The 25698-nt window shown below is 45.9% G+C and overlaps 1 protein-coding gene across 3 annotated transcripts in view; it reads left to right on the forward strand.

Annotated features, from left to right (window-relative positions):
* spns2 (spinster homolog 2 (Drosophila)) overlaps positions 1-25698 on the forward strand; it is a 58156-nt gene that overhangs the window by 2828 nt on the left and 29630 nt on the right. For 2 of the 3 annotated variants that reach the window (XM_042218861.1, XM_042218860.1), the window contains exon 2: positions 13771-13836. In XM_042218861.1, coding sequence (XP_042074795.1) covers positions 13771-13836 — 66 coding nt within the window. Of the gene's footprint in view, positions 1-13770; positions 13837-17899; positions 22120-25698 lie in introns of those variants that run through there. The other variant, XM_042218862.1, reaches the window with a different exon arrangement.

The raw sequence follows: 25698 nt of genomic DNA on the forward strand, positions 1-25698 counted from the left end.
CACACACACACACACACACACACACACACACACACACACACACACACTTTAGAAACGATTCTCTCCACCATTTCAAGAGGAGCTGAATGAGAGCAGAGAGTTGTAGAGGGAGGGGCTGCTCGCTGCAGAGGCAGCGGCGTGCAGGCAGCACTGAGCCAGAGCGATGCCGTCCCCCCGACCATCATCAAAAGGTCTTTGTACCAACACTGCTGTAGCGTGCGTTTGTGTGGATCACTAAAGCATTGTCACAGACACACAGGGTGACCGTTCGAGACACCGGGCGCTATTCTGATGTGCAACAATGATGGGAAAATTGCAGGCGGCACAGCAGCAGTGTCAGAGACGCTTTCTGTTAATCACTCGTGTACGAGATCGAACCACACACACACATAAACTCTGGGTTTGACTTATCCAAGATGATTGTAAGAACCACAGACGCAGAGAGACGTCAGCGTGTCTGTTCTTTTACACGAGGTTCTGGGTTTGATAGATTTAGTGCCAATATGTTTTACACAAGACTTGAATGTTTAATGCCACCGCTTTGTGAGGAGGAACAGCTTGAGAACAAAGCAATTATATGAGACTCGAGCTGCTGCGCGTCGAAAGATCTCAGTGTGGGGCTGGAGTAACTGGAGAAGTGTCATACTGTCTGACTTAAATGACAGATTTCTGTGCTGCGACTGATTTTACACTAAATGTTCTGTAATGTAAGCAACCTATCCACGAACCCTTCAGCTTTTCCATCCTTTTAAGTGCTCTTGAAATGCTTTTTCAACATTTTCAGCATTGTAATGTGGTGCGTTTGGCTAAGGATCATCAAAGCGCTGCTAACAGTTCAGATTTCTCCAATTTCCACATTTCTGTATTGTGGAATAGGCAAACGTACAGAGATCTGGTTTTTGTCAGACACACTTACGGGCCAAGATCCAAGTGCAAACAGACCCCGAGGAGAGCACGATTACGTTTCAGTGGGTGCTGAACAGAAGAATGGTGTGAATGACAGCCTCAGGCTCTGTGCAGCGAGTCGGGCTTTCAGGCCGATGGTTCAGACCCGACCCCATGCGCTGCCTCACAAGCCTGCTGTTGTTTCCACGACTGGCTGTGATGCAGACCGGGAAGAAACTGGGAGTGACTGGGACATTCAGTGGTGTCCTGAGGAGGCTGAGCCCTCACTTCTCACAGCATCTCAGAATACCACTGTGGAGGAAAACGAGTCCCGACGATACAAGATTGGAGTGGAGGCCGGTGCAGCTGGATGAGTTACGAGGCTCTGGCTGGGTCACTGGTAGTCTGGCCTTTGGAGGCAGTCATCTAACCCCCAGCCACTTATATTCCATTTGTTTTTTAGAGCACATGAGAGCTTTGAGATTTACACAGCTACTCTATTTAATTGAATTTAATTTGAGGTGGCTTTGAAACCTTAAATCCTGGTGTTGGTCCCTGTGTAGTCCCTCAGCAGACAGTCCGAGCTCCTCGACAGCTTATCATAAAGACGGGATTAGGAGGGGTTTTTTTACTAAGAATATGAGGATATGTGAGGCAGACATGCAGCACTTTAAGTTATTTGCTTGCTAATTATTTAAGCTCTGATTTGTGTTATCTGTAGCAAGCCCCTCGTGTGCACGCAAAGGCACAGTTTGCACGGTAAAGACCACAACCTAATCTGTGCAGGACAGAAGTGTCGCAGAGCCACAGATTAAGATTCAAGTCAAGCTGTCATTTCAAGACTTCAAATCAGGGTTGCATCCCATTGGACAAGTGCGAGATCTGTGCCCGGAAACCTTTGGCATTTTGCATTTAGACACAGATGACCCTTTGGTAATAATCCTCTTAAGGCCGTCTCTTTGTTAGACAGTAAAAAAGACGGAGCGATCTATCCAGTCTGACTGGCCAGGCAGATTAATTCCTGTTAGCTTTGTCCAGCCCTCCTTATTAACACCGTCCACACGGGCCCGAGGCAGCACTCTGCATTCACCACTTCACTTTAAGCAGCGACAGGAAGAATGTTTCTATTTTCAACGACCTAAACTGCTCTTTCTGCTGAAAACGCAAGAAAGAGCTCCACTTCCAGTTTTACAGAGTCTGGAAAAGAAGGGAAGTGAACACAGTGTAGGTGTCTGTGTTAGAGAGATGTGAGAAGAAATTAATATTCTTAATATCAAAGTAGATAATGATGCAACCGTGCGCATTGTCGCTGTGACGTCTTTTTAAGGCTGTAGTAGAAACATGACACAGCAGATGTTCTCAGCAGCATGAAGCGCTGCAGCAGAAAATGTCAGGATAAGGAAGCATCGCCTCACTGTGCAGTTTGTGAGCCGCGTCTCAGTTTAGCTGTCGGTTGTCTCACCCTGCACCCTGCACTCATCTCCCTATTTTCACCCTCTGTTGTTTTATAGCATCGCATTAAAGGTCGCCCAACAATAGCAGAGGCATTAAAGCGATGGAACGGCCTCTAGTAATTTACTTTATAGGGTTGCCGCATCTTTCTCGCCACGCTTTTTCCATCTGATCTTGAGCTGTTTCGAATTAGACAGAGCTGCACTGTAACAATTCGAATCTCTTTGAAACGAGGCTTCGTCATTTCTGCACATTTTTGACTGTAAGTCAAACTCCACCACAAAATCTGGACATAGTTTATTTCACTGTTGACAGCAAAATATTGATACTGTTCTACAGATGTTCAAGTAGGCGTCTTTAACAGCTACATGACTTCCTATACCGAGTGGACTTTTCCAGACTGGTTTCCCACAGATATCCCACTAATCTTTTTTTTTGCGTCTATATCCTAGCGTGCCATTCCCTGTGCTGTGAGAAAACAGTCTGTGTGTTCTTTAGGCTCCGATTTAGCCGACGTCTGTAATAGTAACCGATGGAATTAGACAGAACTTCCTCCTCGGCCTGTGGAGGCCCTTTCATGTGGCTATTCCAGATTTTACCATCAAGTAGACAAACTTCCACCCCGTGACCCCCTGAACCCACCATTTCATGGTCTCTTTTGGGTAACTCTTTCACACCTCCTCTCCATAAAGCTGTTATTTTGGCATTAGCCCGACTCGACACCCTGCATCTGTCATCGCAGCTATGAGGTCATTATAGATGTTGCATTCTGGAGAGGATATTTTTATGCAGTGTTGCCTATGTAGCAGAACCAGGGTTTAGAAATTGTGAGGGAGGTGGCATGAGGAAACGATACTGCATATGGTGAAAGGGACGGTGAATGTTGGCGCTCTAGAAACAACTGGAGGTTTTTTTCCTCCATGCTAGAGCACTAACAGGACGGCTGTATAACTAATAGACAAATAAAAGTAGTAAATTAAACAAAAACTAAATTAACCAGTTTTCAGTTTATTAACAAGTTACTTGCTACCTGAATGTTATAGCTCTTACCAGCCTAGCATGCTAGAGAGCATTAATAGCTTCATATAGCTAATTAGCGGTAGCAATGTGTGCAGAGGGCTAATTAGCATATCTTTACACATTTTACTAACAGGATTTCTAAACTGATATTTTTTTAACCTGTATTTGCACCAATGATTTTTACAGCAGCACAGAAAGTGCACCTAATTAAAAAATATAATATACACTAAGTTAATGATGTATTTCAACACAAAGCTTGGCTAACAAACTAGTAGCTTCATCACCATAGATAAGCCGCAGCTAGCTAGCTTCAATATTCCATTGTGCCTCTTTTTGTAATGTAATGTAAAGCACATGTAGCTGCTGTGGTGTCACCCATTTGTTTGTAAAGTTACATTTCGAAGCCTTGAGAGTTTTCACCATCAATGGACAGGAAAACATCCAAGTGAGAGCCAGTGAATATATCCTGAATAATTCTCTTTTATGAAATTTAGAATCAGCAAAATTTACAGAAATGGTCTGAATGTTTATTCAGTCTGACCTAAAATGACTGTGAACCATAAACTCATCAGCAAAGTGTTTACTCTGGTTAAGTCCCAGGGTCCTTTTCCCATACGTTTATATCACTGGAAATGTTCTTGCAACCACATGTATCGTGCACGATGGCTGTGAAAATGAATGCAGTTTTATTCCACTTTCACATTTTGTCTGCAATAACTATAGTGGTTGTAGCATGTTTAATTTTTGTTTTTCTGCCTTTTGGCCTTTATTATACAGTGAAAAGCAGAAAGAAGAGAGCAAAGTGGGAAGAAGGTGGGGAGAACAGGGTGCAGGAAATGGTGTGGGGTCAAGCTGTCGCAGCTCTTATAACGGGCTTAGTTTAGTTGGTACGACTGCAGACCAATGTAATCACTGACCGGAGGAACCCTTGTGTCCGATTGACTGCGAGTGTCACAAAGACGGAAACTGACCAATCTTTAACTTCGGTGTGACTTAGACTTGCTGAGATTGTAATTTTTCTAATAAAGGTGCCGCTTAACGTCAGAACTGGAAAACAATTGCTGATCGCTAATTTGAGAAACGTTTATTAATGACGGTCTAGACTAACTCTGCTGCCACGAGTTCAACGCGTACAATGTTTTTAATAGGATCAACAATCTGGGGGACGATTTTACATACAGTTCATTTTTATCTCGACTTATCTTTAAACTTACAGTAGTTTGATGAGTCCACTGGTGAAAGCCAACAGTGCTTGCTGAAGTCTTCATGTAACCTCTGACATGTAAATCCAAGCTGTAGCCTGATGATTGCTGACCTCCCCCTTGTGTTTGTGGACACAGGGACCAAGAGGAGGTGGTTTCTTTGGTGTAAAGGGTTTGCTTTACGATTACAGCCCTGAGATAAACACATCATCTGCTACGTTCAGGGTTTTTTAGGAGGGAAAGAAAAAAATAAGACACCATGAGCAGAAATGTGAGCTTTCTCCCAGTTTGTGTTGCACTGTTTCCCAGCACTGAACCTCAAAGTTTAGATTGTGCCCCTCCTTTCCTGTGTCATTATCTGAGGAGATAGGAGTGTTTACCTGATGAAATGCTGAAATTTGTCTTCGTGCGCAGATGGATGGATTACAGGAAGGAGGGAGGAAAGATATGAGATGGGTTGCGTACTTATTTGAGATGCTGTCAGAAAACAGTTCGTCCCTGTATGAATTGCTTTCCTCACCCCGTGCATTCCCCGTCTCGGGAATAGCAGGCTTACGGTCGAGCTGCTGAAATTCAAATGTTTAATACATAAAAATACAAAAAAACACACAGAACCAATGTTTTTTTGAAAGTTCGTCAGATAACCGACCTTTTCACCGCTAGCTTCACGTTTCCCTTCCCTCCAGAAATAACAGCACGAAGGGAGAGAAACACAGCAGCACAAACCAAGCAAAGTGTTTGTGTTGTGAAGGTCATATTCAACTGTTCCCCTGGGATCGGTGCTTTGGCTGAGGCCGGCGAAACATGCAGTGAAGGAATGGAAATAGAAGTCATCGCAGTCCGTTTGGTGTCACTGGAAAATGACGCTCACAGATGATGGGCATTGATCAACAGAACAAAAGGAATCTGTTAGAAGTGATGAAACTGCGCCGTGACACGCCGAAGTTGGATTTTCTCTCACACATTAGCACGTTGCTGTTCAGACGACTGGAGTCTAATATTGACCTGCTCGCTGTGAAAGCAGACCTACAGTAATATTAGCTCGTAGCTCCTGGAAGCTCCCACAGCTGCTACGATTTTGACTGTTTATTTAGCAGCACATTTAAAAAAGGCTTCTTTCATGAACATGAGACTGTAAATGGTAAAAGCATTATGCAGTTTTTAGCACGTCGTGTGTGTGTGTGTTGCCTCACATGGTTTTTGTTTTGTGGATATGTGTCATGTGTCAGGGCTGGATGAGATTGCAGCAGATTTTTCATTACTGCGTTTATGGGGGGAACTGTTCTGGAATAAGGGTGCTCACCTCTGTCAAAGTTTGAGATGTTTCCGTTGATTCCCGGGGTCAGAGGTGGGCTCGCTAACAGCGCCGAGTGTTTCTTTTCTACATTAGGATCAAGTTCCTTTGAGTTTCGAGCTCCAAGACAACAAAACATACGCGCACATGCAGATATTAACGTGAACATCGGGCCATCGTCACGTTGTTTCCTAATCGGCTCTGAAAGCTTCTGAGGACACTGGGTGACGAGACAATGACAGGTTTAGATGTTTGACTCTGGAGTGGTTGGTTACAGCTCGCTGGCCTGGTTGGAGTACGACAGCATCCTTTTGTTCTCTGGGTAAATGTTTAGCGGTCCACTTATAAATACATTACACCTCTTAAAAATGTTGAATTCGTGTATTTCTGTCTTGCTAAGAGCAGGTCGTTGTGACATAAATGCAGTGGAGCTTTCTTTTAAACAAGAAGGTTTAGTTTTTAAAAGGCTGTCGCAGGAGCTTGTTAATGAAAGTAGCTGCACTGCAAAGCTTTACGTGCATATTTCTTAGTATAGTTTATTGACAGGTAACTGTGCATGGCCCGAGGCTGCTGTGCGGTAGGTATGTGGGCTGTTCTTTAACGAAACAGGCCTGGTATGTGGATGTAGTTTGAAAGGAACGGGTTCCTTGAGGTGTTTTCCCACGCAGAGAAGAATTCAGACTCACCTTGTGTTTGACAAATTAGGCAGAAAGTTCAGCTTTGTCATATTCTTAATTTACTGACATGAATATTGTCAAAATACAGTCCACTGGAAACCAGCAAGCAAGATTCAAAGACATGTTTGGGTTTCTGTCAGGGTGTGAAACAGCAGAGGACATGATGAACGATGGATGCCACGTTCTCAGCTAAACTGGGACGAGTTGATGAGTTGCTGTGTGACACTGGTAGGATTGGTTTGGAGTGGTGGGTGCAGAGAGGCAGAGAGGTCGCCTCGACCGAGTCGCAGTAAAAAGGCTGTTATGTGTCTGATTGGTTTTCCCTCTGGGAGTTAATGAGATGTTGGGAATTCAGCCGGAGGCACTGTAGCATCACTGAGAGTGCAGCACGTTACCGTAAAGCACATTCTCATTGAAGTGGGCGAGAGTGGCACACCTGTTAGCTTTAGCCCAAATGGAGCAGTTATCTGACTGATGTTGGGCAGAAACTCCGAAGCTTCCTGTTTCATCAGGAAACAGGAAGCTTTACTGAACCTCAGCTGAGCGGCCGTGAAACTAAACTGCATGTCGTAGATATGATGCATCTGAGCGAGAAACCTGAGATCCATTTAGTCGTCATTACTGCTGATAAGAGGTTTCTACTGAACTAAGAGTCTGTACTTTGGATTTATTCCTCTCACTTTCAGGGCAGCGTACTCATTTTCAACACAAATGTGATCTTTTGTTAAATCACCACTCACTTTAAATTGATTGATTTATTACAGATTTTTACCAGCCTGCTAAAAAATCATGACAGCCTTTTTGTTTCTGAATTAAATCCCAAATGGTGCTTTGAGTGTCACACATATGGGATCAGCTGTGCCGGGCTGGCCCTTAATTCTCCATTTTGTGAAGCTGAGCGCTGTGATCACTGAGAGAAGATAGCCACGCTGCGCTGATCTGATGCTAAATGGAGCTGAAATACAAAATTTAGCCAGTTTTCTTCTCCTCTAGCTGTAGGTCACTTTGGAGTGGACCCACTGCTTAAGAAATAAAAGCAGCCAGCCCACAGTCATCTGATTGTTATGCGCCAGCGCTCACTCTGGGGTTAAACAAAGGGAAAGTCAGAATAAGCAGATGACTCAAATGACTCTCTTCTTCTGTTCTTTAAGTATTGATATCAGGATAATTTTAGAGGTTGTGTTTCACGTTCCAGTAATTAAAAACGCTTTGTGTAAAAGGACGTCATGAAGTAAGCCTCTGCAACAAAGACAGACAGAGACCAGAAGAGAAGGCCGCAGAGTAAAAATGAAATCTCATTAAAAACACTGCACAACGATTTTAATCCAAACTCCTCACTGTTATGTAAAGCAGTGGGGTTACTGACAGGACACATGTGCTTATGCACACGCTGAGGCTCACAGATGTGCAGGCTAATGCTAAAAGAACAATGCACCTTTGGGTGTTTTGCTACTGTTTCATAAAGTGCATTCACATAACCACACATTTGCATAACAGAATAAACCCAGCAGGTAAAAGGGGCGTGTGCTGTTTGGGATTCACTTCTTTAGCTGTTGAAGGAATGGCAAAGCTTTGTCGATATGATGTCAGCAGCCTGACATGCGGTATGTAGCGCTGCTTGGTGATTATGAGCATGCTTTTCCTGCTTCTAAATACATGTTGTAAAATGTAAACCTGCTGGCATTATTGTATAAATAATGGATTTGCTGCCTAACGTCACTGTGCGAGCAGCTGTTCTAAAGTCAAAAGATGCTTGTTCCACTTCTGTGTGCGAATATTGAAGACAGCTGTGTAGACACATGGAAAGTTGGAGGCAAGGACATCAGACCCAAACATGAACTCAGGACCATGATTAAGGGAAGATGGAGGGTTGCAAAGCTGCTTGCAGACCCACATCTTGCTTGAAGTACTGGTATACTCAGGACCTTCGTGGGGTTCTCTATAAATTCAGCCTCGAGATGTTTCCTGTGCATCTCACTGCTTTTGCTGTCAAATCCAACACAGTCTGGGCTCTATTAATGATCTCAGGCCAGCGTTGCTCCTCAAATATCCACATAGATCCCCTGTTCAAGGCTCAGCTGCTGCCCAGTATTCCTGAGAGAGCGCTGGTGCAGCTCATGGAGGTCCCCCGGCAGTCTTACAGTCTCATTTAATCTCAAATACCTTTGCTTCGCTTCACTGCATCTCTTCCCAATACAACAAATGCATCATCTCATACAAACAAGTGGTCTGGCCTCTGGATGTATTATTGATGAGCTATACGTTTATCCTGCTTCCCTGATGCTTCGCTGTGCGTCCTCTCCACTGCCATCAAATATTTAGCACGTACCGGCTGGGACTAATGCACTGCAACCCTTCAGCTGAATTCAAGCTTTTGATTAGTGACGGAAAATTAGGAGGAAAAAAAATCTTTATTAATCAAAGTGGTAAAGCTGGCGAGCCTGCAGGAGTTTAATTTGATTTCCCCCAGTTTGGCCCCAGTTTGGCTGGCACAGAGTGAAAGCTGTCTCGGATGTGACAGTGGAAGGAGGTCTGTTCATCTTTGTGCAAACATTCATCATTAAAAAATTATATGTTTGATTTTCGTCATGCGTGTATGACAAGGATTCAGAGGTTATCGTGCTGTGAGGGGGAAAATGATGTGAATTATGGCAGCTCTTACAGTGTACAATGGTAGCATCAGCTGCGTTATCTCCTTCACTTATGAAAAGATAAAGTGTAGAATCATTTCATGACGATCAGCTGCTAGCGTGGGAGGAAACGTCGACACTCTTTGACGTTTCCTTCTTTGTCTCAGTGAACGATTAGGCTGCGTACGCTGTCTTTGTGAACACACTGCATCCACAGAGCCATTTCATTATGCACAGTGTGCATTAATTGCATTTAGTGTACATGTAGCTGTGTTCTGTATTGGATCTTTGCTGGTGCACTGCCACAACCAGTAATCAGTGGAATAGAAATGAGCAGCAGGATGTAAATTTCACTGCCATCACATTGGTGGTGTAAACACTGCTCCATACAGACACTGCTCATCAAAATCCGACTTTCTCGCACAGCGTGCAGCACATGTGACTTTGGTTTACATTTCGCGCTCGACTTGCTGCCGCGGGAAGCGCGAGCGTGTAGCGTGCACTCGCACACTCTCTGTCGATTTTATTGGGGAATCCTCTGAAGCTTCCCGTGCAACTCTATAGACGGTTTCCCAGACATCTGCATCACGTTTCCTTTCTGTGTGGCAGGCAAAGGAAGTGGAATGGAAAAACTGCTCCCCCGCCCAGTGCGGCCACATGGCGAGGGAGGAGAGCAGTCGGTCAGGAGCCCGCCGGCCACAGTCGGGCATATTTGTGGTCAGCTTTCTCCTCTGCAGCAGTCTGAGCCGCTCTGCATCTTGGCCTACCTCTGCGCTCTGCTGCTGTCTCCCAGGCTGTTTCTTCTGAGTCTCTCTGTCTCACACGCTCAAATCCAACATTTGGTTACAAGAGGAGCCAGAAAAGAGACATTTTGTCCTCACTCGTCGCTGTTCTCCTTCCCAGACTATTTATACTGATGGGGGGGGGTGACACATGAAAAGGAATCACCCTCTTTGCAGGAACGCAGTAGAAGGATGGGCCACATCAGCAGAGCGGTTCACACGCCGGCCACAGTCTTCCATCCACTGGCTCCTTCTCACTCAGGCTTACTCACAGTGAAACCAGGGGAAAGGGGAACACACACATTTATAATAAACAAAGGAAACATATGCTTTACCAACCAACCCAGTCCTGACTGATCTGATGTAGCCGCCATCTTTCTCTGCTCCTTATAACTCTGAGTTTCCCTCTCTGCTGTTAAATTGGACTCTCGGCCTAGTTTCTCGACCATAAATAGAAGCAGGAGGGCTGCAGATCTACAACTCTCTGTAGGGGATGAAGTAAATTTGTGTATGGCTGTGCTGGGTGTGGTGTGTGTCGGTGTGGGTGTGTGCTTCACTTAAGGTGTATTTGTGAGTGTGTGGTGGTCCCAGCGGAGAGGTGCTGGCAGTCTGCGTCACTGCACAAGAGCTGGCTGGCTTTGCAAAAACAACATGCCGTATACTCATTTAAACACTCGTTATTGGCGCTGCGGGCTCGCCTCCGCTTTAAAAAACAAACTGATGCATTATCAATATGTTCTCTTGGATTCGTGATGATTTGTGATGCTTATTTTCCTCGGCGTAGAAATTCTGGTCCTTCCTGTACGCTAACGATCTTCTGGTGTCCTTAAAAAGACTGGAAGAAAACTTCTTTTCACATCGGAGCGATCATTCACCATTCATGGCTTTGAATGCCCCATTTGTGGAACGTTAACGTTCTACCAATTTGAGTCATTTCTTCTCGAGCTGAAAAAAGTGTCCATAAAGGCAGACTTTATGAGTGTCAGCCGCACACTGTAGCCGACTCTGTGTCAGCTTTAACTGCGCCGTGCAGCCAAATACAGTTCAGCGTCAAAAACAGACTCATAAATGTGGTTCTGGATTATTATGTACCATGAAACAGGTCGGACTTTCTGCTTTCTGTTTGATACACTTTCTGTTTTCGTTTAAAGCTGAACAAAGCACACTTAAAGGAGTGTGCAGTATAGAAGGAAGGGAGTGTCTTGCCTGGTAGCCGTGAATGTGCATTGCTGCGTAAGTGCTGTTACCTTAAATGAAGATGGACGCCTGGAATGCCCACATTCCTCGGATGTTTCTCCTTCAGTCTTCAGACGGCGATCAGCGCCTCTGTAGGGGTTCATCTGCAAGACACTGGCAACGGCAGCAGCGATGTCATAAGAAATACGTCGTTACATAAGGATGAAGATGCAACGAGGATCAGTTTTGCAAGAAAAAGAAAAAGTAGGTTGGACACTGGAAGCCAAGTTCCTTTGAGGTATCTTGACCTTTATCTCGTTGAGCCGCCGTACAGCATTGCCATGGCAACTAAACTGGGTGCTGCCAGCTCGGGCGAGGGTTGTAATTCCTCAGCATCAGCCCCATCCCCGAGTGCCTCGTGCTTTAGTCTGCACAAGCAGAGCTCGCACAGCAAAGACTCACGGTTGAGTAAGAAATACTAAGACCGATAAAGATGAAATGTTTCGGGAGTGCAGAAAAGGACAGAGTTTGATTGGCTCCGTGGAAGAGAGGAGATACCCGCTGCACAAACACAGAGCTCCCGGCTGTCTGTAATCCCTCACAGCTTAGCAGTTCATTACACAGCTCATTGCACTTGAATCTCACACTCTTGCTTTAATCTGACTTCCACCTTGTATCTGAATGCAGGATGCTGAGTGTATCAAATGAACTTCTCAGGCTTTTCATACGTTTTGAATGCGGAGCTCGACTTTATGACACGTTCTCAGCTCTGTTAATCTGAAATAGCTTTTAGCTAACTCTACCTTCATTAATTGTGTGGCAATTGTGTGGTAAGTGTAGACGGGTGTGGCTCTGACTATCGCAGTCTCTGTCCAGGAGGGACGCTCCACCATCTGCTGTAGGAATCCCCCTCCCAGCAGGCTTTGTGTATATGTGTGAGTGTGTGTGTGTGAGTGTGTGTGTGTGCACATCTTTGGGGCTAATTACAGTGCAGCTGCAGTTGTACAGTACACTGTTGAACAATTTTGTCGCTGTTTGACAGGCTTGGCAGGGGGCAGATTTGACCCATCTGCTGAGGGCATGTAAGACAGCACAGTGTTTTTGTTTCTGCTTTTATTTTAGTTTGAATCTGGGGAATAAGGAGAATTTGTCTCAACTGTTGGTTTCACTGAAACCAGGTGATAAGCAGCATATCAGCAGCTTGAAGTCAGGTGATCATGAAAGAGAAAGAATTTAAAAAGCTGTGTGTGTGTCTGTGTGTGTGAGAGTGTGTCTGTGTGTGTGTGTGTGTCTGTGTGTGTGTGTGTGTGTGTGTGTAGTGTGTGTGTGTGTGTGTGTGTGTGTGTGTTGTGCTGTGTGTACTGTGTGTGTGTGTGTCTGTGTGTGTGTGTTGTGTGTGTGTGTGTGTGTTGTGTCTTTTGTTGGTTTTGTGTGTGTGTGTGTGTGTGCTGTGTTGTGTGTGGTGTGTGTGTGTTGTGTGTGTGTGTGTGTGTTGTTGTGTGTGTGTGTGTGTTGTGTGTGTGTGTGTGTGCTGGTGTGTGCTTTCTGTGTGTGTGTGTGTTGTGTGTGTGTGTTGTGTGTGTGTGTGTGTGTGTGTGTGTGTGTGTGTGTGTGTGCGTGTGTGTGTGTGTGTGTGTGCTAACAGGAATGCTTCCTGCAGTGTGAGAATGCACGCAGGTGGTTTGACTCAGCTGAGAGGAATCTGATGTTTGCTTGCAGTCACGGTCCACCTGCCCCTGCCCCTGCGTCGCACCACCTTTGCAACCTGCGCTCTTTCTTTGTTGACAAACAGAGTCAGTGGCGGCGCAGAGGATAGCCACAGAATCAGCTACGTGCATGTGCTGTTTTTGCCTGCTTGGCTCGATCGTACTCATTATCCTCCAGAGTGAAGCGAGAGGCGGCTGGATATTATAAAGCGGCCGTTTCTGAGCGTTACAAAAGCCCGTACAGAGGTCAGGCTCTGCTAGGTGATACTGGGCTCACACGCGGGCAGCACACAGATCAGAGGGAGCCAGCTTCTTAAAATGTGAGTCATGCTGCTGTTGCATTTTCATGAGCCGTGTTGCAATCCCCAGGACCGGCCCGCCAGCCTCACAGAGTCAGCCAGCACCACCAAGCACATCACGTTTCGTCTGGACTGCAGAGATGTTCTTTTATTCTCGGTTAGAAATGACGACTTTAAAGCTGGCGTCCTCAGGACGAGCAGAATCATTTGTGCTATTGCCGTACGCACAGCGACTCACGTTTGCATCGTGTGGCAAAACCAGAATCAGCTGCAGTCATTGTGTCGGAGCTGTGCGCTGTACGAGCCAGTGACAAGTTAACGCTGGAGAGTGTGTTTGTGTGTTTGCAAGCGATTGTGTTATTTAACACCAGATATTGCTCATATATAGCACCCTGTGGGACAGTGTTTGAGCCGAAGGTTAGCACTGTGTGGCAGCCAAACGAGCGTTATCAGTCTCATTCTGTTGCTCTTCGAGGAAGCGAGGTGAATGACGACCTCTAACTACGATCTAAGCATCCTGTCCAAGCCACAAAAGGCTTTCGTAAATCCAGAATGAACTTGTCTGTAAGTCGGAGCTCAGCGTTTCAGGACCTGTGATTAGGGCTCTTATTGTACCTCCAAACCACATTCATGTTTTTCTTTTGCAGGTGTTGTGCTCGACATTCAGCGGAATTACGACGTGTCAGACAGCAGAATCGGCTTGCTGCAAACAGGTAAGCATCCTTTAATCTCATAATTACACGCGTGAAAAGAGTTCTCTCTCTCTGCGGCGACTGTGATTACTGTGTAACTCTGATCTTATTTAAAACGAATGGTCCAACCAAAGGCAGAGGCTCTTACTCCAATCTGTCACTCGAGCTCAGCCTCTGACAGCGGCAGTGTCAGCCTCCCTTTTCTCTTCTCACACATGAGTAGCAAACCGGATTATTGACAGCACATTTACAGAAGGTAAAGCTGCGTATTATGGAGGTAATTTACATAATCAACCCACTAATGGTTTTGTTCCTCTGCGTCTCTGTGCATCATCTGTGTGGGCAAGACAATCCAAGGAAATAGAATATCAGTAGGGCACACCTCCTGGAGTTTGTGATGGTTCAAAGTTACTGAAGCTGTTTACATTTTTCCACAGCAGCACTGTATGACAAGCTGTGGCAGCAGCAAAGCAGCAGGCCAATAAAAAAGGGAATACAGTCAGGAGCCAGGCAGGCTTCTCCCCTGAGAGCACCCACAGAGTGTGACTCCTGCTCAGGGCAGGGCTTCCTGCTCCACACAGAGACTCACTGAATTCACCTTTTACAGAGAGATACTTTGCAAAGCCCTCTTATTGGAGGACAGGACCCCGTCTTGTCTCTGTGTGCTCTCAGACCCATTCAGACACCAACAGACTAACAAAGTGCCTTTGAGCTCAAGCAGACAGGACTGAGTGTGAGGGGCGGTAGAAAACAGCCCAGTGTTTTTAGGCTCGCGGTACGTGAAGGACAAAAATATCTCGAAGGAAAAAGAAATCTGTGTGACTCTTTTAGAGCTTTTTTAAGCTCAGCACATCACTTTACGATCTCATTTCAACCCAAACTGAGCCTTGTTTTTATTTTCTGTCAGCAAGTTTCTCCACATTATGTATTTGATCGTTTGTGTCTCGATGTTTATTGTTTGGGTATTTTTCTCTACATATTTATTACTGTCAGAATCAGGAAGCCTTAGAAACATACGAGGGGAAGAACGGGACATTTTTTCATCAGCAGGATTTGAAAAACTGCATGTTTGTATGAACGCTTAACAAGAAACAGGAAACTGTGAAGGGCTTTGACTCTTAACTCTGCTTGTATTGGCTCACTGTGTGGATTATGCACACAGCCACACTGGCACAAACTCACACACACTTAAATAAACAGAGTATGCAAGTCTTCTAGTCGCATGCACAACTGATTTGCCCACTGCACCGTCTTCAGTCTTTGAGAGGAACCCAGTCGGGTGCACGGCGAGGCTTCTGCGTGTTTGCTTTGTACGGTCGATCATGGTTCTGACTCCGCTCGGCCCTTGATCCCCAAGGAACCTGTTTCTGACACGGACCTGGGGAATGGCGGGTGTCTGCGTGCAGACAAGGAGCCTAGGTGTGAAGAAGAGGCTTGGAGGATACGACATAATCGGGATGCTAGAAGGGAGGATCTTTACCTCAGCAGATACACATCACTAGCTCCATCCGTCTGCAGTGGGGTTGCATTTTGACATCACAGGTTCATGACATCCATCTTCCACACAACCTCATGGAGTCAGTGGTTTAAGATCCCCGGTTACTTTTCAGACATGAAGGTGACTTTACTATACAAATAAAGTTTTTCTGATTATCGTGTTCAGATGGAAAGGAGAGCACGTCTGAAACGAGTGTCAGTGTGCCTGTGTGTGTTTTATGGTTTGTCCCTTCCAGCGTCCCCCACCACCAGCCTCCTCCAGAGGGAACAGTTCCCACCTCTGTGAGCACCTGCAGGCCTGCTCTGTCCTCTCTCCTTCCTGCAGGCTTCGGTGCACCTGGGAATGCAAACTGCCAGTGTAGGTGTTTTATAGGAAGTGGGTGTATGCTCAGGCTTTCTCTCGCTCTGTGCTGCCAGGTCACCCTCAAACATTACAAAACATAACAGCGACCACACACTGCAGGGTCCAAGGCACACAATACCACTGAGTCAGAATCACTTTTTGAATTTGAGAAACGACTCTTTGTTTTGGCTCTTAATAAGAACTACTGGAAGGAAAAATTCCCCATATCCAGACGGTTTTTTGCTTTTTCACTAGGCTGAGCACTAGAGGAGGCTTTTAAACCTGCTGCTGTGTTTCATGGTGTTACAACAACTTAACTCTTACCCCGCCCTACCCTCTACTACACGGGTGTCCAACTGCAGGCCTCGAGGGCCGGTGTCCTGCAGGTTTTAGACGTGTCCTTGATCCAACACAGCTGATTTAAATGGCTAAACGACCTCCTCAACGTGTCCTGAAGTTCTCCAGAGGCTGGTAATGAACCAATCATTTGATTCAGGTGTGCTGACCCAGGGTGAGATCTAAAACCTGCAGGGCACCGGCCCTCGAGGCCTGCAGTTCGACACCCCTGCTCTACTAGGACTAACCCACGAAGCCCTTTTGTGAACCGAGTGCTTTCGGTCCGGTTATTTTGTTCTGCTTATAGAACAAAATAACTGGTTGTGGATCAGAGGTTAAATGAGGAGGGTCTCCACTGGAAGAGCCTGGAAGCCATTGTAACGGTCGTCTACCTGCATCTTTATTGACATGTGCTCACGATGAAGCCTGCAGGGGAGGTCGTCTGTATCCTTTGGCAACATTAGTGCTTTCAAAATAACATAAGGTGACACGAGGTATGTGCTCATTTCTGTCATGCACGTGAGTGTGCACGCAAGCCTGAGGAGCTGAAGTCTCGGCTCGCGTCGTAACAGGATGAAGTGTCTGTCATGCTAGCGTAAAGGCATGCCGTTTGAGCCTGAAGCTCCTCCCCCGTCCATCAGCGTGATGAGATGTTCTCTCCTGAACACAGCGGGCCTGTCAGGGCGCAGGGACGTGGATGTGACAGGCCCTCGAGCAGCGAGTGACCCTCACACACATCTGTGAACAGGACCCTTCCCAAGGGTGTGGAGGGACGGGAGGTTAATGGAAGAGTGTAAGGGGAGCGGGGGTTCACCTGGATGGTATTACCTTTGGTGAGGGGGAGTTTCAAACGCTTTTGTTAACTGCAGTGAGAAAGAAGAGCGCTCTTCCCTCTCGCTAACATGCCGTGCTTATTGTGTTCAGTGCTTTGAGGCCATTCAGAAAAAACAGACTTAATGGGTTGAATTTTGTCTCATAATGGATCCTGGCATCATAATCATCTTTAGTAGAACCAGAGATATTGGGGTCAGTCAGGCTGTGTGCACGCTGGGGGCGGCGGCTTAATAAGGAGCCGGCACTCAAAACAGCTCACAGACGGTCTGTGGCCTGTGTGTGGCTGCCCACCCCATCTGAAACACAACACCAGCACACACACAGTCCTGCAGTCTTTACATGGTGTCAGCCTGCCTGCAGAGAGTTGTTAGGAATGAGGCCACAGGTGCTGTGTGGGACTAATGGCCTGAGCTCCTCTATCACACATCAGGCACATACGACACACAATTACACAAAGAAAAGTTTAATCACATCAATAGTAACCGCTATGCTGAAAACAGCGACACAGTTTTTGTGTTTATACGCTGCTGTCTCCAATCCTTGGTCGGACCTGAGCTGCGGTCGAGTGTGTAAGTTGATTGCCAATGTCAATCAGAAATGTGTGAGCGCAGAGTTCCCTTCATGTGCTGGAAAGCGGAGCTATCACTGCTTGATCAGCTGTTTTGGGCAGTGTCAGCTGCTTCTATTTTGTCTTTTGCCCTCGTTGGTATCCCCTGGTACCTCCTCGCTCACTCTCAGCACTTTGACAGCTGTTGTTGTCTTGTTGTTGGTCCCACTGGCACCTTATAGGAGTTAGGAGACATAAAGGGAAGGAGGGAGTAGAGAGAGCCGCTCTCCTCCCTTTAAGTAGCACAGTTTCATCTTCTCCGCTATTGATTCCCAAAGCCAATAACGGCACTGCATTGGTGCTCAGCAGCCCTCTGCTGCTATGATGAGAATAGAACTACGACCTGATGATGTGTGCGTGTGTGTGTGTGTGTGTGCGTGTGCGTGTGTGTGCGTGTGTGTGCGTGTGTGTGCGTGCGTGTGCGTGCGCGCGTGTGTGTGCGTGTGTGTGTGCGTGCGTGTGCGTGCGCGCGTGTGTGTGTGTGTGTGTGTGTGTGTCTTCATCTCGGGCTGTTTTTATAGGCCATGTCTCAGAGGAGGGCAGCTGCTGGGTGATGATTGGCACCCTGTTCCCGATCTCCTTCCCTTACACTTCCTGTCTTCCTGTGGCTGAACCAATAGCGCTGCTGAGTGACTGCAAATCCAATCAGGATTTCAGGGGGTCTAAACAACCTCTTTTCATGTAAATGTCTAATGGCCCCTTTGTGTCAAGCACGGCTCACGCTGCGCCCTCAGAGAGAGCGTGGTGAGAAAGCTGCACGCACCTTTTTAAAAGAATAATCCGAGGACTGATTGGGCCTTTATGGCAACGAGATTCCGGCTGATATCCTTTCTTTCCTGCTTCTCTGAAAATGAAGACAAGATTGCTGCACCTTCACATCCAAGCGACATAAACAGATCAATTAAGACACACATGCACACTCCCCACACCGCAGCCTCTGAAGGTCAGAGCTGGGGCTGCTGCATGCTCCTTTCATCTGCTTTCATTTATTTAATGCAGACTATGTGTAATTTATTATATTTGATATTCCATTAATCCCAAACCAACAGCGACATGCTTGAAACAAACGTAAACACTTGTCATTAAATTAGCTGCTCTCACAGTTGCTGCAGGAAAGACAAACTGCAGCGTTGAGCTGCTGGATGTCAGCTCGGTGCCAACACCTTGTTTCCCTTAATGCTGCAGCCTGGGCACAAGTCTGCAGCATCACAGCAAGCACATCTGGATACTTTTTTTTCTATCCTAAAAAATTTCAAGAAGCACCTTCCTGTATTCTCACCATATGTGTTTGCTTCTGATATACGCAGTAATGTGTAAAAGATGATGTTCCACTGCACTCGGGCCAGCCAGCCAGGCCGGTATTTGTAGCTGTGTGATTCTTACCAGCTGCAGCTCGCACACTGAGCAGGTAGAAGAAAGACTTGATGCAGCAGCAGTGAAAACCTACCAGCCCTTAGCTGCAGTTAAAAGACTGAAAGAGTTTTTGGTTGGTGTTACAGCACAGCTGCACTTGATGGCAGCTTCTGTGGGTACAGTATGAGCTGCTCAGATTGACAGGAACATTTCCCAGGCTTCATGTGGTATTTATCAGAGAGCTCTGGTAATCTGAGCCGAGGGATTTCTTGGAGAATTAGCGGCGATCAGAAATGTAAGGCATGCAGAAATGTTGGGGCTCCACATGAAGGAGGATCCAGCAGGCAGCAAAATGATGTTTGCGAGTGTCTGAGTTTCAGTCACACACGTTGGTGTCCTACTAAGTGATGTGTCACACCCTCCACAGGCAGGTCCATTAATCATTAGGGGAAGAACAACAAAGCTGCCACTCCTGCACACCTGATAGAAACACAGCACTGTGACGCCACAGTGTAATAAACACCAACGTGACTGAAGCTTAGTTTACACCACATTCCTATCTGTTCAATAAATACATGCTCATAAGTTTTGGTCAGCATGATTCACCAGCAAAGCTGTGATGTCATTTTAATCTCAGTGTTACTGTAATTGTTACATTTGTACTATTTTCCAGATGTAACAACACTGAAAGTCTTTCTTCCTGGACACGATGAATGTTCTTTCCTCAGAAATGCCCCGTCACACATAACTGACCTTCAGCTACGTGTCTGTACGTCACTGTGTGATTGTACAAAACCTTTCTAAGCACAGTTTGAAATCAGGTGCTTTTATTGTGAAAGATTGACGGTGTTAAGAACAAGTTAAAGCAGAATGTGGTTTCGCTGCAGATGTAGTTGGTCGTGTTGTCAGATATTCAGTCGCCTCAAGGTGCTTTATACTGTAAGGTAGACCCAACAATAACACATACAGACAAAAACCCAACAATCATACGAGCCCCTGTGAGCAGAGGAAAAACTCCTTTTAACAGGAAGAAACCTCCGGCCCATCCAGGCTCATCTTGGGGTGAAAGCTGTGCGTCCGACTGCATCTGGTGCCAGTTACAGAGCAGTGGGCGTCCAGTATTGTGGACGGACTCGTTTATTTAGCCTCTATCTGTGGCGTGTCTGTGAATGTGTCAGTGATTGTAGAGGAAAACCTCGACAGGAACTAGATTCCCATTTATGAGAAAGGTTAGATGTGTTTGGAGTGCCTGACATTTTCTGTGTGTGATGACATCTGTGGTATGCAGGGTTGGGTTACCTGTTTCCACATCAATACCAGTGCCTTCAACACAGTGTTTGAACTGGTAGGTCTCAGGGTAAGGATCATCGTGGCATTATTTAAATCATTTTTTTGTCATCAGTGAGGTGAGTCATGGCGTGGTGATGCACAGCGAGGGCATCCTGTAAGTATTAATAGAAGGACTGTTGTCCTGTATTAGCTCCAGGGTGACATTTCTGACATTCCTCAGGATTAAAAGAAATGATGATTTAATCCAACGTGATAATAGAGATAGTATGGTCTCATGCAAGAGCGAGAAGCTATTTTTAACAGCAGACGTTACTCGTGCATCGTTTGCTCTTCATACAAATACCTCCGGTTGCAGCAAGTGTTGTAATAATGAAAAGGGCAGCGGCACAAAGGTGGAGGAGAGTCAACACAAACTGAAGAGGGGAGATGTATTTATGGAAGCTGCACTGAGCGCTGACACCTACACACACACACCTCCACAGTGAACAGGTCACAGTGACACATGGCAGTTTTAAATGTGGCTGAATGACAACACCTAGCCTGAAGACATGTACAGACCTGCAGGTGTGCTTCTCCGGTTCCTCTAATTCCGTCTCTGGCAGCTGACAGACATTCAGATTCCTGAAACTGGTGTGCCTCAATTAGTTAGAGCGTCCTTACTGTCAGCTTCCACGGCTGCAGGGCTGACGCCTGGGAAACAGCTCATAAGCCCTAAAAGAGTAGATACGTTTTAGAGTTATTGATCTGGCAGCGCGGTGGTTAGCACTGTCGCCTCGCAGCAAGACGGGTTCAATCCCACCATCAGGCCGGGGTCTTTCTGTGTGGAGTGTTCTCCCCGTGTTTGTGTGGGTTCTCTCCGGGCACTCCGGCTTCCTCCCACAGTCATGACATGCAGTTAGTGGGGATAGGTTAAGTGGAAATTGCCCGTGAGTGTGAATCTATGTGTTAGTCCTGCGACAGGCTGGCGACCTGTTCGGGGTGTACGCCGCCTCTCGCCCTAAGACAGCTGGGATAGGCTCCAGCGCCCCGCGACCCTGAAAAGGATACGTGGACGAGACTGGAGGATACGATCTGGACTTAAGAGAGTTGCCAACAAAACAATGTAACAACTTTTAGTAATGTGACGTCTTATTGGTTTCTTTTTGTTCGGGTAAAGAGCCCAAATGTGACACCTTTCCCTGTGAAGCTTCTACTTGAGGTGCATTTTTAAAGAGTTTCACATTGAGGCTCAGCAGAACAAAGAAACTCCGGGCCCTTTGATATCTGTATTTAAAAAAAGATTTTTATTTCCAAGCAAGAGCAATTCAATCCATGACAAATCCCATTTACTTGAAAAGTCAAATCTCGGCGCTAAAGGCTTACAGGGCGAGCTTGAAACGAGGAACGCTGTCTGCGTACATCTGCGTTAAACCCCCCAGTTTTTATCTTTTTGGCCCCTTCAGCTCCTTTAACTCCACTTTTTCCAGTGAAAGCTGCTGTCAATCACCCTCAGAATTAAAAAAAGCTAATCATCTCTTTGCAGTGGGAGACGCACCTTCAGTGGGTTTTTGTGGAAAAGGATCAAACAGGCTGCTGAGCATTTTGTGTCCCGCAGCCGGATGCGCAGCCTCACAGGTGCTCTCTTCAGGGGAATCTAGTGTTTCACAGGGAAGCGTTTCAGCTCAGTGAATATCAATCACAGACACACACTCCACATATGTGTGTCTGCGTCTCCCCCGATGCAGTATTCACAGTGGCATTGAATCGTAGGGAGTGAGTCATCCCTGGAGGTATTGTTCTGTTGGCCAATCAAAGCGATGGATGGATGTCCGGTGTTTAGAGTCTCCCTCTGTGCGGCATGCGAAGCAGGAAAATGTGTGTTGCAGGAGGTCGTGGTGCAGCTTGCTCAATTGTTTTCAGTTTCTGTTACTCTCAGCTTGACAGTAAATTTCCATTCCTGTCCTCTGAAACCCAGAAAACTCAAGACGGCTTCACACGAGTACGTTTCTACAAAGACTGGCTCCAAATCACCAGGAAACCTACTCTATAATATCCTGATGATGATGTAAGCAGAGCTTTTCCAGTTTACAGTGAAACAGTTTTAAATATGATGACATGAATGAGTCTTTGTGACGATGTTAGACTGAAACGCAGACTCGAGTGTGGCTGCTATTGTGTCTACTTTTAGACTTCTCACTCAGCCATTGTCTTCTCAAAGTGAAAGACGATGGTAACTTCCTCGCTTGAGCGACTGTGAGAAATACGCACGGCGTGTTATTTGAAGAACATCAGAGGAGGATTGGCACTCCTGTGTGATGCACGGGGCAAACTGAAGTCAGGGCTCGGTTTGCTTGGTTTGTTGTTTTGTTGCTCGTCTGCAGAAACGTTCCTCTCATTAGAGAAAAAGTATCCGGTTACATCTTTTCTTTTTTATATAAAAGTGAATGATAATGGAAAATAATAATTAATATATGGACTTCAGAGAGGTTTTAAACAGTTCTCAGCACGGTCCCTGCAGACCAGGCCGCACTGCTTCACACTGCTTGGTGAGGCTGCTATGAATCCTCACCATCACACACATTTATTCACAGCCCTCGCTGTTAATTCACTGTGTTGTAGTTTTCTAAACTCAGGTCGCCAGCCTGGCGTTTACAATGACTCGCAGCCGAAGAAGAAATAAAGTGTTTATTAGGATAATAGTGGGGAAATGTCCCGTAAGCCTAATGACAGAGGCACAGCTGATCCTATAGGACTTGTTTACGTTGTTTTGCAGTGTTCGGTTCACAGATAGATGTAATGTCTTCACTGTCAATGATCACAATTACGCCCCAGCAGACATCACTGTAATTATCACCATCAATATGTCCAACAAGTGCAGTAAACAGTGCTGCGAGTGCTGCCGGGTTGTACTGCTTATACGCGACATGTCTCTGTAGGCAGAGCTGCCCTGTGAGCGCGGTCCGCTGCAGTGGAAGCATCTATGGTGTGTCGGAGTCTTAGGCTTTCCTGCTGTGAGTTTGTCTTGTATTTGGAGGTGGTTATGGAGATCGCACAAACATGTGGAGCTGCGATGTTACACTACTTTAAATCAAAGCGCGTCCAGCTCAGGAATGCTGGGCTTGTCAGGAGTGGGCAGCGAGGTTTATATGCTTCATATTCAAGAGTTTACTTTATGTCAATCAGGCTTTTCCTGTTATCATGCCCGACGGGGCCATTTAAGGTGCTTGACCACAAAATGAGATATAAGATATGAATAATTGCATTTTTCCTATTAAGGTTACATCTCTGCGTGTTTGCCTGAAGAGCTGCAGAGTTCTGGGAGGGACGTTGTTGTCTGTGGAGACTTATTGTTAGTGTTGGTTTGTCCGTCCTACAAGCTCTTGAAATAGACTGAAAGCATTTGTTTTCTTGTCACTTCTTACTAATCAAGCCAAACACATCTGAGATTTAGTGCTTCAAACACGTATAGATAACAATAATGTCATTGTGATACCACAGTAAATGTCTGAGCATTTAACCGCGCTCTGTGCGACGCGTCATATTTAGGCCTGTTTGGGAGCGCCTGCAGCACGACTGTCGTACTCTTTTATAGACAATCTTTGTAGTGATAAGGAATTTCCTGCAGCACCAAAGGTTGCACATGATATCAGTGTGAACCTGGTCTTAGGGGTCAGCATGTGTTCTTATGCCAGCCTGTAACTACTGTGTAACACTGACAAGAAAAGACTGTCGTGATCCTTATCAGGAGACATCTGTCATTGTAAACAAAGCTACATTATTAATATGTGAGTCTCTTTGAAGATCTGATGGATAAATAAGGTCAAAGAGAACAAGAACAAGATCTCCAGATCTGAATCTTCAGCAGGGTTATCAGTGCTGACTCTGACTTCACTGAATTTAATAAGAGAACATGCAGAAAGCGGCTGAGTGTACCTTTGTTTTTCTTACAATAAACAACCTGACAACATCCCCTACGCCTCGTGTCAAGAAACAAAGTAATCCATTTGTAGCTGAAGTGTAACTGTTATTTATCATCTTATTATTTTCTTTCAGAGTTCAAACGGGTTCAGGAGAAAGCGCGTTCCTGGCAGGCGCGGCGTACTCGCTCGGTTGGGCGCAGCCCTTCACGTCTCAAAACTAAAAACAGTATTTCACATATTTGTTCTGTTTTTGCCAAGTTTGGCACCGAGGCTGTTTTTTCTCCACAGCATCTTCTTCATTTTAACACCAAAGCTGACGTTACATCAAAGACTTTTGCACCAGCACAAAGGATTTATGTGTCTCACTCTAAAAGCAAAAAGGCTGCGAGCAAACTGTTATTACCCGACTTAACTCACATGTGCTGGTACTGCTAAAAGGTGAAAATGAGCCGAGGAAAATAGCACAGCTTATCAGCAAATTACATAAAATAAGATCTGCGGAGAGAGAGAGGCTGTGCGGTCCGGTTGATGACCTGAACTAAGTCAGCTGAAGATGTGAGGATGTGTTTGTAACAGCAAGAGTAATGATCTCTGTCCCCACGAGGAGCAGCTGCTGCTGGTTGATTATGGACCTACTCCCAACTTATCTCCAGCATGCACAGCAGAACCTGTGTGTGTGTGTGTGTGTGTGTGTGTGTGTGTGTGTGTGTGCATGTGTTGGTGTGTGTGGGTGTGTGTGTGCATATGCGTGTGTGTGTGTGTGTTTTGTGTGAGGGTGTGTGTGTGTGTTTTGTGTGTGCGTTTGTGTGTGTGTGTGTGTGTGTGTGCAGGGTGAGCTGGCAGAGCTCTTTTAGAGACCTGGACCTGCAGGGAGGAGTCATCAGAGTCATTCAGCATGACACAGCAGGCCTGTGGTCGGTGATGGAGGCGACAGAGAGGGAAAGAAACCCGGGCAAGAAGAGGGAGAGTAGCGACGCTGAGAGGTGGAGATGTGAGGCACTCGTTAGGAACACGCCCAGCTCCAGTAAAAACGTCGTTAATATTAGTGGAAATTAAATTAGAATTAGACTTTAGATCATTTCCCTGTCTCAGGTTAGATTGTTCTTCCCCAAAAATAACAGCAGAGTCGCACCGGATCTCCGACGAATGTTCACATGTAGATTTTCTATAAAGTGATGACGCACTTTTCATTTACATAACACGCGTGTTAAGCTGTAACACCAATAACACTGCTCTTACTTTTAATCCCAAAAATTCATATTTCACATATGAACTTCATATATTCATATGTTTTCAGTCAGATGTGGTGAACCTATCAGGATGCAGCTTCGCTACCTGCCCAGTTGTTGCATGTACATACCTGCAGCATCATTATGTAAAACCACAGCTTTTGCCTCAAAATAGGGTTTTTATCCTTTTGCTTTTTTTCTCCCGTTTATCAGACTACGATATCACATGTCCAAAACTACAGTTATGCTTTAATCTGATTACTGTCCCTCATCCCGCTGGCTGGCCTCAGCAGCTGTGGGACAGCGATGCCTGTATCTTATATAACACCCCCCTCCTCGCTTTCCTCTCTCAGCTCCTCTGAACGTTTATGCTGATGATGTGTCAAAACACTCCCGCCTGCCTCCCCATCTCCTCCCACTGCTGTCAAGAGTAACATCGCTGCCCTTTCTCCTTCGCAAAGACACCAAACTCGGTTTGAAAGCTTTAAAAATTCA

The sequence above is a fragment of the Haplochromis burtoni genome, unplaced genomic scaffold, assembly GCF_018398535.1.
Source record: "Haplochromis burtoni strain Fernald_Lab_line unplaced genomic scaffold, NCSU_Asbu1 Contig_24, whole genome shotgun sequence".
NCBI lineage: Eukaryota > Metazoa > Chordata > Actinopteri > Cichliformes > Cichlidae > Haplochromis > Haplochromis burtoni.